Below are 15752 nucleotides of genomic sequence, written 5' to 3' on the forward strand. Positions count from 1 at the left end.
TTCTATAAGTAAATAGGAATAATAAGCCATTTTTCTGAAGTGTATAATAATAGCTCCTTCTCATCTATCATAAACATAATTGCATAGTTACTAATGATATATACCAGCTATCAGTATTTAGAAACTCCAGCATGTCTCAGGGCTGTTATTTGATTGATTATTTTTAATAAAACAAATATATATGTCAATGTGGAAATTATCAGGAAAAATAGAGGATAGAATCTGAGACACACATGACCATTGTTTATCTAAACATTAAGGGCAAGAAAGAGAAGATACCCTTATGTATAGCCTATTGACAAAGTGAAGAATATGAAAGTAGAAGAGAGACTTTCAGAGAAGAGAAAAGGTGAGGTAGTAGAATTTAAGATGAGCAATGGGAAAAGGCTGCAAGGTGTTATGAAATATCACAGTGAAACCAATTATTTTTTTTACAGTTAGCATTCACTAGTCTTAAAAGCCTCCATAGTACTCTTTTTAGTGCTACTCATCCCTCCTATAGAAGTATATAGATAAGGAATGTCAAAACGCATTAATCATAAAGTATCCTCCTCATTTAATAGTGAAGCTCATTAAGTAGCTCTTCATCAGGGGATAATGCATTACTATAGATTAGCTTAGCATTTATTACCTATGATATTTAAGTTCTCATTTACAGTTTGATCAACAATGTAGAAATAAGAATGATCAATAAAATCAAGCCATGTATGCATGTAAATGAAAACAGATCAGACTCCATGGCATCATTGCTACTAATTTTAACCATAGTCTTTTGAGTTTTTGATTCAAATACAGTAAGTACAAGAAAATGTTTATAGCTGATACTCTGGTGTTTAAAATTGGAAATACATCCACCTAGTCAGCCTTGGATGAAACTATAATCACTTCCACCTATAATCTTTTACAATACCCACTAAATATTGTGGGTGACTAGAGTCTCTGACTGATATTCTGTGTTATAATGAACCTTAAAGTAAATGATGCAAATTGCCAGAATAGAAAGCAGAATGATTATTTATTTTGTTATCATCAATTCATAATTAAATAAAACATAAGAATTTTTCAACTGCAACATGTTTCAGAAAACTATGTCAATAAGTAGACAATAGTGATTATGATGCTAAGTTTCATAATTCAGTACTGTGTGGGTTTATGCACGGATGTAAGTAAATGCGTGTGTGTGCACGTGTGTGTGTGTGTGTGTGTGTGTGTATGTACGCACATAGTTGCATTTGTGCAACAACTGTGTCTGGCTATGTATTTTAATACCTATTAGAAGCCCTCATTCAATCATCTCCAGGTCGTTGCGTTATCAACCAAAGTCACAAGGATGAGATTACTAAATAGAAAGAGCTCAGTGGTGAATGAGCCAAAAAGACCTGATACTTCATGGGAAAACCATGTCTGGTTGTTACTGGAGCTTGGGGAGCTTGTTCATAGGTGTTTTTGTTCTAGACTACAGTGTTATTCCCATAATCATAAAATGCACAGAATTTGACAGAATTTGGTCGGTCTTTTAAAATAAACTTCGAAACAACTTTTAATCTTTTGCAGCTCAATAATCTCTTAGGTAAATGTTCAAGCTTTAATAAATGTTTTTGTTTGTTTGTTTCTTTGTTTTAAGATTCTTTGTAGCTCAGAAACCCACTGATGCTCTGATCCTCTTGCATCCAGCATGTGCTGGTGTGTGTGCTACTGCAGTGAGTCAGGAGTTCCATGTCCATTTTGTATTTCTTTAAATTTGGAGCATGAGCAATGATAAGAGCAAGACTTGACAAATGTATACTATACTTTCAGAACTGTAAAATAACAAAGCTGACATTTTAGAATGTGAAAGAAAATATCAACTATATTTTTCATTCATGTTCACAGGAAGTTCAACACAACTGCCAGCTTCATAGAATATCATTTTGCGCAGATGATAAAACTGACAAGAGGATATTCACTTTCATATGCAAAGATTCCGAATCAAATAAACATTTGTGTTTTGTATTTGACAGCGAAAAGTGTGTAAGTATGCCAGATGTTTTAGGGTGGTTTGTTCTTGTTTACAAGACATGGATTGTCATGCTTCCTACACTAACAAAGTATTTGGAAAAGAATAAGGCCTGCAATCACTTAACTGCACTAATAGATTCATCCTGTCATGAGAATAGGCTTCAGGATTCATCCTAACTAAATCTTATGTTCATTAGCAAATGCTTGCATGCAAGTTTCTTTCATTAGAGCGTCATGGCTACTTTTATTTGTTTTCAGACATCTCAAAATCATTTAGTTTATATTAAATTTTAATCTAAAAGTTATTGAGTAATATCTGCATGATACAAAGAGGAACAGTGGGCAAAATGAGTTTTTTCGGGAATATGATGACGTTTTTCCAATTAAAATTTTTCCAATTCTCTGAAAATTGGTTTTTGAAGCTTACTATTCAGAATATTTCATTGGTGTTGTCTCTTTTTGAGTGTGTGTGTGTGTGTCTGTGTGTACATGTGTGTGTACTGTGAATGAAAATTGGAAGTTCTTAGCAAGTAAGGACATTTAGGAAATTCTAAGTCATGTCCCAATTTCTTAATGATCCAACATCTTAAGTAAAACCCTGTGTGTTGCTTACAAGTATAAGCTAATTTTATTCATAACCAAGTCTGAGTTCTGTTATAAAACCTAAGATGTGAGTGCATATTGTAGCCATTAATGTTGTCAGTACAAAAATATTTAACCTCAGCAACACTGTTAGATTAAAATGAAAATAGAACTCAACTTATTTAGATTCTATTTTTCATTGTTCTCAAAAATAGAAAATTACTAATATTTTTATTAGGTACTTTATTTCTCTGTCTTTACCACATGGTCTATTTGAGAACAAATATCTGTTTATTTCGTATCTATTTCTTCTGTCAGGTAGATAACAGATGCTCAGTAATTTTATTTTCTGATGCAAAATACAATGTTAAAATTCATAATAAATATCAGCATTGTTATAGTTTTGCACTGATTTATAATCTTTCCTTGATACCCATCTAAATCTGTGATATGATCATAAAGCAAAAGTATGTTTCTCATAGATGTCATTACATTGTAAAAGCATACAGTTTTAAACCTCAAGGACATTTTATTAGAACTTAATTATTGAACTTATATGGAAGGCAAACTATAAATATCAGTAGCTGCCTTTAGAAAACGAATGGAAATAATGAAGGGATAAAACCCTGCCATTTGAATTACTGACAAGGAGGCTATACCACATGTGGCAGAGGAAGATATTGCAGAAGGAGTAAGGACATCCAAAGTATCAGAGAAGCCCAAAGTGTTGGGGAAAGCATGCTTAGAAAAAAGAAAAAAAAGAAAAAAATTAATGCTTTTCTGAGTAATTCATAAAATGGGCTGACTTACAAAGCAACATGATGTATTTCAGTAGGCTACTGCACAAGGATCCTGAAATTTTGGGAAAGGAAGATGTACTATTTCCTTAAAGAAATATTTATTCTGTCTATCTCTTCAACATGGTTTAAGGCAAACACATATTTCTATGGGTAGACACTTTTTCCCCCAAAATATTTGTTTTTCAGGATTGGAAATATTTAATAGTAGACAAACTAGAAATCAACATGAAAAGTATTAATTGAGAGAAAATCAAGTTTTAGATATTAAAAGAAATTGAATGTTCTATTACAAACTATGACTCTGTATGCATGTAACAGAAACCTTAAAATACTCAACCAAGTCCTCTAAGATATGCAATGAGAAATAGGCAAATCCACAATTACAAAGAAAGCTTTCTGGTCAATATGAGATGAAGGATTATTTTACTGGGTACTTCTTACATGAGTGTGAAATACATAAAAGTACTTCTTACATGTTTTCTGTAAAGCTATCAAAATTGAGTAATAAATTTGATGAATTATATACATTAAATAAAGTTTTTTGTACCTGATAAATAGATTAAAGATTTTTAAGCATCCATGAGACATTCATTAAGTATATATTACTATGCACCCACTCAAGTAGAAAGACAATAATAACAATGACAAGGATAGTTACCACCATCACTGTCCCAGGAACATGGGTAAGTGATGGCAAGATTACAATGGATGAGTGTTATTGTGGATTTGGCAAAAGCTCTTAAAGAATAGTTGTCTATATTCTTTAACATAGCAATTATCATTCTGATAATCTATCTTAAATGAATTCTATTAAACATAGGAGGAGAGAAACAAGATTATGAGAAAACAGTAGAAAAGCAAATGCAAAATAAATGAAGACTAGTCAAGCATGCCAAAACAATTCAAGAGAATATCATTTGCTATTAAAATGACATTAGTGGAGCATACAAAGAAAATGCTTTAAAGGCTAGAAAAGCACAGCATTAGACTGGTACATTTCACACAGCTCTATAAGCAACCCCGTTTTTAATGTAGTATCTCTTTAATGAAATAGTTATAAACTACCTTTTATGATTTAAAACAAAAGATGGAAAGGAAAAAAGAAAACCTATACCTACTACATTCCATTTTAGGTGGGTTTTTGTTTTGCATCCATTTTTGTAACATTCTATTTTATTGTAAACATGTATTTCTAAAAATATTTTTCTACTAAAATCACATAATCTTTATAGAATAGCAACCCAGCCTTTTGTACCATTTTTAAAAGACTATTTACATAAATGTTTGAGTTTAAGAATTTTTAAAGGCATTTTAGTATTTAATAATGAAAAACTTCCACCAAAACTTGCTTACCTTTAGCCCTGTGAATTAATTTCCATAAATAAATAAAAAAAATAAATAAATTACAAATTATGAGGTAATAAATATATAGAGTTAGTTTCTACCAAAGCCATAGAGTTACAAATTCTTTTTTTATTTCCTTGGGAGTAATTGTCATGTACACAGTGCTCTGCTGCATATTAGAGTTGCTGTAGATACTAAATATGACTTCACCTTAAAATTCTCAAAAATATTGGATATTTAAGTTGCTTAAATAAAGTCAGCCCATGCTGTGTGACAAATGCCTGGAATTAAAAAGCCACCATAGCAGCATACTGAGAACAGCTGATGAATATGTGTTCATTTATTCTTTTCTGTGAAGGTTGCTATTGTGCAATAGACCTCTAAAGGAAATGATAAAAACAAGCTAAGCCTGGGATAAGATGTTTGAAAACCTCGGAGAAGACAGAGGACCAATGTCAAGAACTTTCAGTGTTCTACAGTACACAATCCATCAAGTTATAAAATGGGCAAATGACAACATTTCATTGATGAGGAGAATCTATAGATAAGAAGTAAGCACATGAAAGACATTCCATGGTGGTGTTTATTAGGAAAACACAGTTTGAAAATCAAACAGAGACATTACCCCACAGTTATCCAAAAGGCCAAGCCTCCAAATGCTGATGAATATGTGGAAACTGTATGACTCATTGTAGCTGCTGGGATAAACAGCTCATGTGTCTTAAGAAACTTAACATGCAACTCTTGTGAACATTTTGGAAAGTCACAGCACAGAAACCAATGCTTAAAATACTCACAGAAAAATGAACCTGGTAATATTTACAAGTATGTATATATATGTATATGTTTGCATGAGTATAGCTTATTGCTAATAGCTCCAAACTACAATCATCCTTTAAAGTGGCTGAATAAACATTCTTTTGTAAATCCCAACCTCAGAGCCCTACTTAGCAGTGAAAAGGAATGAGCTATCAGTGCCTTCAGCAGCCTGATGGCTCTCTGTAGCATTCTAAAAAAGACAAAATTATAGAAAGGAACAAACTGATGTTTGCTCATGGTCTGAGAAGGTGAGAATAGGCTGGGGAAGAGTGCTTGTACAACAAGATGAAGGATAATCGTCACGGAATTTGTATTTTGGCCATATTATCCATACTCTATCTATGATTTGTACATAGTTTTGAGACATGGTACCATAGTAAAGGTCAAGATACAGGTTAACATGACTTGTCTATGCAAATTCTTATAATTTAAGGTAAATCTAAAACAATCACACACAAAAAAAATGTTGGTGACCTATTTGAAGCCAAATTGCTGGGAACTTCCCAGCATCACAGGGTTGCTGAGGAAGTCAGTGAGAGGGACATTGGTGATTGAAGTGGCAAAAGCTGCAAATGAGCAAATTTTTTTCTTTTCTAACTCTTTGCTATTCTGGGGCCAGAAACTGTTGTCCTCTGGGGACTATTAACACCTGCTGCTTAACATAGGGTCAAGGGTGGGGGAAGGCATAAAGTAAAGAAATTAGCTGTTATGGTCTGTCTATGCTTGGCCCAGAGAGTGGCACTATTGGAAGGTGTGGCCCTGTTGGAGTAGGTATGTCACTGTGGGTGTGGGCTATAAGACCTTCACCCTAACTGCCTGGAAGTAAGTATTCTGCTAGGATCCTTCAGATGAAGATGTAGAACTCTCAGCTCTGCTCCATGCCTGCCTGGACACTGCCATTATTCTACCTTGATGATAGTGAACTGAACCTCTGAACCTGTAGGATATCCCCGATTGAATTTGTCATTATAAGAGTTTTATCACAGAAGTAAACCCTAAGACTCTTTGGACTCTTTGGTCTTTCACTCACAAGCCCTTCATTGAGGCTCAGAGTTTTGTTAACTCACTGAGAGCCAGAGAAAAAGGACAAAAAATCACACATGCAGAAAGAAAGTCTTTTACTCAGGCATATATACATTCATACACACATATGCTTTGGTCAGTCCGATTACCTGTCTTATCTGCTATACAAGTGTTCATACATATTTACATATATACATATATGTATGAATATATAGCTGTTAATATATGTATGAATATATATGTATAAATATATAGACAGATGTATACATTTATACATTTGGATGGATGGGGCAGAGCCCCACCACCAAGCCACACACATATATTTGGTGAGTGGATGTGGCCGAGACCCAGATGCCAACCCTTTGTTCCTTTCCTCTGGCCTTTTCATGTTTTCTTAAGCAAAAGTTGCTTAGAAAATTACCTCATAAATAATATGTTACACAAAGAGTTATAGAAGGATATTGATAGTTAAGTTCAAAGCAGTGTTTTATTCTATAAGCTCATTGTAATTTCAAAGCAACAGTTTCACATGGCCTTGCTTTATTAAAATGCACACTTATGGATTCATCCATGGATCTGACCTAGAATGAATGTTTTTCCTTGGTCACAAATTTCTCCCAAGTTTATTTTCTTTTTACTGTAATTATGAAAGCTCATAGTATTTCTTATTATGCAGCCTTTATTTACTATTCTATGAGGAGTGGGCACATTCTATTCTTGATTCTGACTTTATTTAGTCCGTATTTCAGGCAAAATAGATAGTACCAAAAGAAACATCTCCCAAAATGTTTCTTTCTAAAATTATCAAATCAGGAATTTAATAAAGTCATCAATTCATCTAAGCAGCATTAATTCATGAAATTTCATCTTCATATTGATTTCAAGGAAATTTGCTCAATGGGCTGAGCTGATACCCATGAGTCATTAGCTGTGTAATAGTGATAGGAAAAGGCATATTCTGGTACCCTGCCTCTCAGAGCTCACCCATCGTTGGCAGGCCTCCCCCCCCCCCCAAAAATGGTGGGCCACATCCAAGAAAATTACCTGCTAGCCTTAGCCTCTCTTAGATGGCTCCTGGCACCAACGTTCCTCTTACTTTAAAGAAATATATGTCATGGGGATTCACTGATGACAGCAGACCCACAAAGCCAAGGAGGGACACAACTTTACTTTCAGCACTTGGAAGGCAGAGCAGGCAAATCTCTTGTGAGTTCCAGGCCAACCTTGTCCTGGATTCTTGATCTACTAAACATCACTGACTTACCTTATTCTGACAAAGACTGTATGTAAGCCATAAAAATCACTTCAGCTAATAATATTATCGGAGATATGTTTACAATAAGACTGACATTTACTATTTTGATCCAAGTATATAAAAGTTATTCAATTACTAGAAATATTTAGGACTATTGATATTGTCATAATGCTGACTGGATAAAAAAATAAAATTCAGTCTTGTTTTACTTTTTAAAATAATTTAAAAGGGGAAGGAATGTAGCTCAGTTAGTAGCATGCTTTCCTAACTGGTATGAGGCCCTACTTGCATTTGCCAGAGCACCATAGATCTGATAAAGTGGTCAATGCCTTTACTATCAGTACTCTAAAACCAGGAACCGTGAAAATTACAGAGCCTTGCTAAAAGTGAAGCTAAAAGTAACATTGACATGGATGATCATGTCCAATTCAGTGCCAGTCCCTTTCAATGGGATGAATCATTGACTTAAAAACAAATTCTCTAGAAAAAAATTTAATAGTAAAGGAAGAAAATTGAGGCCCATAATTTTAAAAAAATGGGATTCATTATAATAAATCTTAAGAAGGAAAAACTAATAATTCTATTTTCTCATGCTTTCTCTACCCATCCCCATATTGAAGTGTTGAAAACTTCATAGTTCTTTCTGTATTTGAGCTCCATAATTTCCACTATCTAATGAGAACCTCAGACAAACATATAATTTTGCAAAATTGCATTTTAACTATATGCCTTGTGGGAATGTTAATCATCCTGTCCTCAGAGCCATTATGGAAACTAAGTTTGTACCATGCACAGACATTTTATAATAGCTGTGTGTTCAAAAGAAATTAGGTGTTTTAAAAAGAGTATGATTGTCACAAAGTTGTTATGGATAGTTCACATGAAGTTGGATGTTATTGAAGATGAATCAGTGATGTTACCATTTGAGTTATCCTTTGTACTGCACCTATTAAATACTTGAGAAAAACATATAATCTTATTAAATAGAAAGAGAACTTCCATAATTTAAAATTTAGAAAACAAACACTGGAGAGATGACTGGCTGCTCTTCCAAAAGTTCAGAGTTCAATTTCCAGCACCCACATGATAGCTTACACTATCTCTAACTCCAGTTCCAGGTAATCTTGCTGGCCTTAGGGGATACTAGCATGCATGTAATAGACAGATGTAATATCCTCTGTGTCTGTGTGTGTGTGTGTGTGTGTGTATGTTTGTTATATATGTGTGTGGGTATGCATTTGTAATGTCACAAATTTGGAGGTCAAAGGACAGCCTGTGGGAGTTGGCTCTCTCTTTCCACTATGTGAGTTTTGTGGTTGAATTAAGGTTGTCAGGATTGACAGCAAGCACCAACACACTTTATGCCACTTTGTTGAACTTATAGGTTTTGGGTTTTTTTTTTTTAAAAAAAAAAAACACAGATTTTAACTTGACTCTGAGTAAATGTTAAGTTGATTGATGATACTTTTATTTACTTAATGGTTTATTTTTTCATAGCTCTATTTCCTTTGAAAATAGAGATCTCTATGATCTATGCATACATTTTATATTTTTATTTTGTATAGCAAAAGTCCTCCTTTAGTGCTTTGTTTTAGGTTGTTCATAATAGTTAAGAAGTATTACAATGTCAGTTTGTTAAAGGGGAATGTTTTTAATATTTAATATTATCACTATTTTCCCGTTATTCACAACAGGAATTTATCTTATTAAATATGGCATTTGTCAGTGCATTGTATCAGTTAACACCTTATTAAGACTTTTGGGGTTAATTAAGTAAATCACTTTTTCATGAATGCTTCATGCAAATGTCATGAAATTGCAGAGATTTGGATGAAGAAGGAATGAAGCTAGTGGACTTTAGATGTCTATAACAGTTTTTTTCTTGATAGAATGTATACCAGGTTCAATTCATATGACTGCTGTACTTTGTTCCATTATCATTATCATACAAGACTATGAACTGTTTATCATCACTGAAAATTAGGAGCTCTCATAATATTTTACATTTTGATCATCTCATCTGTTTACGAACTTGTTTGAAATTGTTCACTTCTATGAGGACTGTGAACCAATTGTATCTACTTTGCTCCTTTTGGAAAGGGCTTCCCTGGAGTTTTCTGGACCCTATCCAGGAGGCTTTAATCATGTTACCTGCCCAGAGTATAAAAACCTTCTCACTAGGAAAAGGAAACAATAGGCAAACAAGAGAATTCCCAGAATCTAGTTAAATGCTTATATTTAATTGGTAGTAGGTATTTAAAGAAGGGAGAAAAACAAAAGAAAGCTCTTCATTTTAAACAAAGCAGGCTGTATAGGGAACTTGTACAACTATCTCACTTTAATAACTGTTCACTGGTGGTCTCCTTGTACATGAGGATGTACTCTTGAGGATGAGGGGGTCGTCAGATTCTTATGCCAGTGCGGTTTACTTTGCTTGCCTGCTAAGTATCTAGCCCTGAACATCAGTACCCTTTCAGGGTACTTCCTACTAATGTCTCCTCCTAATTTGGGTGGGGGGCGTGGCATTAAATCATAGTTTGATGTGTTATTGTTAACATGAAGCTCTTCATTGTGTGTTTTTTACAAAGGCTGAAGAAATTACATTAACCATTGGCCAAGCATTTGACTTGGCATACAGGAAATTTCTAGAATCTGGAGGAAAAGATGTGGAAACAAGAAAACAGATTGCTGGAATGCAGAAAAGAGTGAGTAAGCTAAACTTCCTGTTATATCTTTGTCCGATGTGCATACTGGGAAGTTTGCATGTCATCAAACAAACTGAGACCTGCCAGTAATTGTCCCTCACAAGGCAGGAGCTGCTTTCACCATATTCCTATATTTCTTGGATCCTCTGCACAGTCTGTAACTGTTTTATATTGAATTCCCACAAGAACTTAGTATTCTCATGTGACTTTGCTTCACTTCCTGATGCTTCTCATGGGGATCAGAGCAGCAGAGGCAGCAGATGCTGGGTAAGTGGTTTCTCATGCAGATCAGATTCCTTGTAATTCAATTATGTGCTTTCTTCAGAGCCATCATGAGCAATTTTGTCTTATGGTTGTACTCCAAGATTATGGGTATAAATTGTACAGCGCAGCAAGTAAATACAGCGATGAACAGTAGGAACATAAAATTCACACACACAAGAATTTTTTTTTAATTTAATGTCTTTCCAATGACCTGGGTTCTTCTGATATTTCCCTAGCTTTTTCCAAATCATTTTATTCCTTGCGTACAAGATAATATTTGAATTTTAATAGAATAAAATGCTATTTGCTAATGTAGCTGAGAAAACAGCCAATATTTTCCAAGAAAAAATAATCCTGAAAGTTATTCAATAATTTTTTGATTTTTAGATCCAAGACTTAGAAACAGAAAATATGGAACTTAAAAATAAAGTACAAGATTTAGAAAACCAGTTGAGAACAACTCAAGTGTCCTCGTCTCCAGTAAGTACATTGAGCAAGCGTGTGATGTTATATCAAGACCCACTGATCATAAATACTGCACTAATTCAAATCATATTTTTTGGTTAATGACAAAACGAAATATGGATAGAGATGAAGATCATTCAGCAGAGTGATTTTTCATATTTAAATTTCATAGTTCAAAAGACAATTATTTTCATGGTATTCTTTTTGTTACCTCATGTTTTATAAAACAGTTTAAATCTCACTTTGATCATAAGGTTTAACATACTTTCACGCTGTGTGGCAAACTCTGTCTTTTATTCCTGCTGCTTACTGTTTACTGGGTTAGACACAATAGCCATGCAATCTGGCCCTGCAGTGCTGAACTTCCCTTTAAGAAATAGACCAAGAACAAGACCATGTACTGGATACACTTGCTTCAGACACTGAAATGAAGCGAGTGTTGTTCAGACATTATGCAAGCATTTGTCATGAAATCATTTTTGTCTGACCTGTTCCATTTTGAAATTCTTTCCTCAGTTCCTGGGATGATATCATTATTAAGTGATTTTGGCAAATGAGATTCTTTTTCATAGAAATAAACTTTGCTTTATTATTTTTTAATTTTTAAAAATTTTTATTGGTCATTTTGTTTATTAATATTTCAAATGTTATCCCCCTTCCTGGTTTCCAATCTGAGAACCCCCATCCTACCTGCCCTCCCCCTGCCTCCACAAGGGTGATGTACCCTCATGGCCACTTCTGCCCCACCGCCATAGCATTCCCCTATACTGCAGCATCAAGCCTTCACAGGACCAAGGGCCTTTCCTCCCTTTGATGCCAGACAAGGCCATCCATGGCTACATATGCTGCTGGAACCATAGGTCCCTCAAAGTGTATTCTTTAGTTGGTGGTTTAGTCCATGGGAACTCTGGGGAGACTCTGGTTGGTTGATATTATTGTTCTTTCTATGTGGTTGCAAACCTCTTCAGCTCCTTCAGTCCTTCCCCTGTCTCCTCCATTGGGGTCCCCCTGCTCAGTCTGATGGTTGGTTGCAAGCATCTGCATCTGTATCTGTAAGGCTCTGGCAGAGCCTCTCAGGAGTTCACTATATCAGGCTCCTGTCAGCAAGCACTTCTTTACATCAGCAATAGTGTCTGGGTTTGGTGGTTGCATATGGGATGGATCCCCAAGTAAAGCAGTCTCTGGATGGCCTTTTCTCTACTCCACTCATTGTCGCCATATTTTCTTTAGATAGGAGCAATTCTGGGTTAAAATTTTGAGAAGGATGGATGGCCCCATCCCTCAACTGGGGGCCATGCCTAACCTCTGAATATGGTCTCTATTGGACTTGAAGACCCAGCTATACCACTCCTGGGCATATACCCAAAAGATGCTCCAACATATAACAAGGACACGTGCTCCACTATGTTCATAGCAGCCTTATTTATAATAGCCAGAAGCTGGAAACAACCCAGATGTCCCTCAACAGTGGAATAGATACAGAAAATGTGGTACATTTACACAATGGAGTACTACTTAGCAATGAAAAACAATGACTTCATGAAATTCTTAAGCAAATGGATGGAACTAGAAAATATCATCCTGAGTGAGGTAACCCAATCACAAAAGAATTCATGTGGTATGTACTTACTAATAAGGGGATTTTAGGAAAAAAGGTCAAAATGCCAATGATACAACTTACAGACCATATGAGGCTCAAGAAGAAGGAAGACCAAAGTGTAGACGCCTCATTCCTACTTAAAAAGGGAAACAAAATAATCATGGGAGGTAAAGGGAGGTTGTGGGACTTGTGATGAAGAGTGGATGGGGGAGAGAAAAAAGGGGGCAGTATCAGGTGAGGGAGGAGACAGGGGAGATGTACAGACGGTCAGGAAATTCAACAGAGGTGTGTACTAGTGGGTGATGGGGAACTGGAAAGTCCCAGACGCCAGGAAGCAAGAGGCTTCCATGACCCAATGGGGATAACAGTAGCTGAAATATCCAACAAAGCGGGGAGAGAAGTACTCTCTGAAGATATATTTTTTTTCTAGCAAAAGTGTATTTAGGACTGGAGATTTTTCCTGTTAATCTGTACCACTAATAATCTTAATGAATGTACTTTATTCACACTAAATTTAACTTATAACATGGTTATGTGAGTTGAACTCAATTGTGAGACAAGTAAATTGTAAGAATTTTGACAATTTTTATCTATAATATGTATAATTATATATCTATAATTTTATAGACTTAATATCATAATGATTTCCCAGTTCATCACCATGAAGAAGGATGCTTCAAACTAGCATGCCCTAGATGTTGGTCTTTTTTTTTTTCTTTTACTCTAAGCTCATGTTTTTCCTTCCTCTGTGTTGAGAGAGTTGGTATGACCATTGCTTGACAGCATTGATAACAGTCACCTGCTATATCTGAGCAGAGAAAGGCTGGGGGCTCCTGATACAGACAACGTGCTCACTGGGTTGTGTACTTTTAAGTATACACTAGGAGAGAACACCACACAGAGTTCCCACAGAGTGATCTGGAACTGAAATTCTGGACACGTTGTACTTTTTTTTTTTTGCTCTGAACTCAGAAATAAAATATAAAATGCTTGTAAAATGGTTAAACTTGCTGGCAGTTTGATTAAAGAAATAGAGACAATGGTCTATAAAGTAACTAAGGAAATACCGTAATTGACTAAGGGCCCCATTATCCACATACAAAAATAGAAGTGAATTTTATGTACACAATTACATTGTCATGGGATGCTAAATGAGTTTTCATTGTGTTTGTGCTAAGTGGAGCAACCCCCTGCCCCAAACAGATGGCCTCACCACTAACCATCCCAACAGAGGATGTTCACATTCCTAAATTCCACTCAGTTAGCTAAGTCACAGGTTCCTTTTCTGGCCAATCAAATAGAACTTTATATTATTCATTTATGTATCTCCTTATTATGTCAAGATTGTGGAAAACTTATGTTGGTTTCAGAAATTGGTCCTTATGCTAACGTATCATTTAGAAACACTGAGAAATTTCCATTCCTTGACTCCATGGTTTGCTTTTCTACCCTGTGTTCTCATGGTTTGGCAATAGATGAGAGGCTGGGTTTTCTGCCATTTGGGACTAATCATCTAGGAACAATCTGATTTCCATTTATTATACTCACATGTCTGTGTTGCTTATATTTATATTTGAAAAGAGGGTTTATTCTGCCCTCTTGGCCTCATGAACACCTTCAGAAGTTTGTTCCTTTATAAAATTTGGGCACACCAAGTTAAGTCAATTTTTTCCTGTTGGTTCTTATGTCTAGGGACTTGCATTTTAACTTCACTAGTTCCACAAGCTTTCAAACAAATCAAGCTATTGCCAGAAACTTAAATGAAAAGAAATTGTAGTTTGGAGTAGTACTGTCTATTGCTGGGTAAAACAAATGTCTCCCTTTCAGTATTAGATAAAATTCTGCTTTTACATAATCAACTGTGTGGCCACTGATTAGATTTCATAAGACAATTACAACCTAAAATGTGTATTTTGTTACAGGTAAACAAGCTTGATTATTTATCTTTTTTTAGTGCTTTCCCAACTACATTTGAATTAAAGCTAGGCAAGAGCACATTATGAAAACTCTCAATTACACAACAAACTAAATGTGAGTCTCTAAGCAAAGTCATGAAGTTTAAACAGGAACATCAGTAAGGAACATCTGATGCCCAGAGGAAATGTTTACCAGCTCTTGGCTGCACATTGCGCATTGTTGACTGCATAGAGATGACCCAGGGACTAACCCTGTATAATGGGAAGCAAGTATGTTTTCTTTCCAGTTCTGTTGAGTTATACCTGCTCACAGCATTGAACCTCTGTTTCAAGATTCTTTTGGTGATTTGTGGCTAGGAAAATCATAACCATTTGACTTGCATGAATTTTAAAGGAAATATAAGGTAATAGATCTTACAATTAGAAATTATAAACCCACATTAAGTCTACAAAACTGAAATAGTATTTTCCTGATGGTATAAGCGTTACTCTTAAGGCTTATCTTTTAAAGTAATGTTAAAAATGTGTAAAGAGCAGTTAACAATTGCTGAGAGTGAAACAATTAGTCCTCCCCATGGATGAATCAGTACTTAGCCCTGAAAACATAGAAGTACAAACAACACACAATCGACTCAGTATGCTGCACCTATACATTAATGCATTTATATAGCAATATAACATATGTAACAATAATAAATTTTACATTAGTTTGAGAGGTATGAGGTATGGAAGAAAATTGAGGGGGGAGTGGGAGTGGGTAAGTGATGTAATTATATTTTAATTTTAAAAATCTAAATTAGATAAAGCACCATAAAAATGAATTTTAGGAGTATTAGGCAACATGGCAAGCTGGAAACTGATCAAAATACAGCTTCCACCCAGCTTTACACCGCCCTGCTGCCACGGAGCTTCCACCCAACTCTACCCCGCCCTGTCTACCCCGACCTGCTGCCACGGAGCTTCCACTCAACTCTACCCCGC

General features: G+C 35.3%; 1 protein-coding gene across 2 annotated transcripts in view; it reads left to right on the top strand.

Annotated features, from left to right (window-relative positions):
* Gulp1 (GULP PTB domain containing engulfment adaptor 1) overlaps positions 1-15752 on the top strand; it is a 254929-nt gene that overhangs the window by 219979 nt on the left and 19198 nt on the right. For both annotated transcript variants that reach the window (XM_028765828.1, XM_028765827.1), the window contains exons 6-8: positions 1873-2010; positions 10410-10526; positions 11178-11270. In XM_028765828.1, coding sequence (XP_028621661.1) covers positions 1873-2010; positions 10410-10526; positions 11178-11270 — 348 coding nt within the window. The remainder of the gene's footprint in view (positions 1-1872; positions 2011-10409; positions 10527-11177; positions 11271-15752) is intronic.

Source organism: Grammomys surdaster, unplaced genomic scaffold (genome assembly GCF_004785775.1).
Source record: "Grammomys surdaster isolate TR1022 unplaced genomic scaffold, NIH_TR_1.0 165, whole genome shotgun sequence".
NCBI lineage: Eukaryota > Metazoa > Chordata > Mammalia > Rodentia > Muridae > Grammomys > Grammomys surdaster.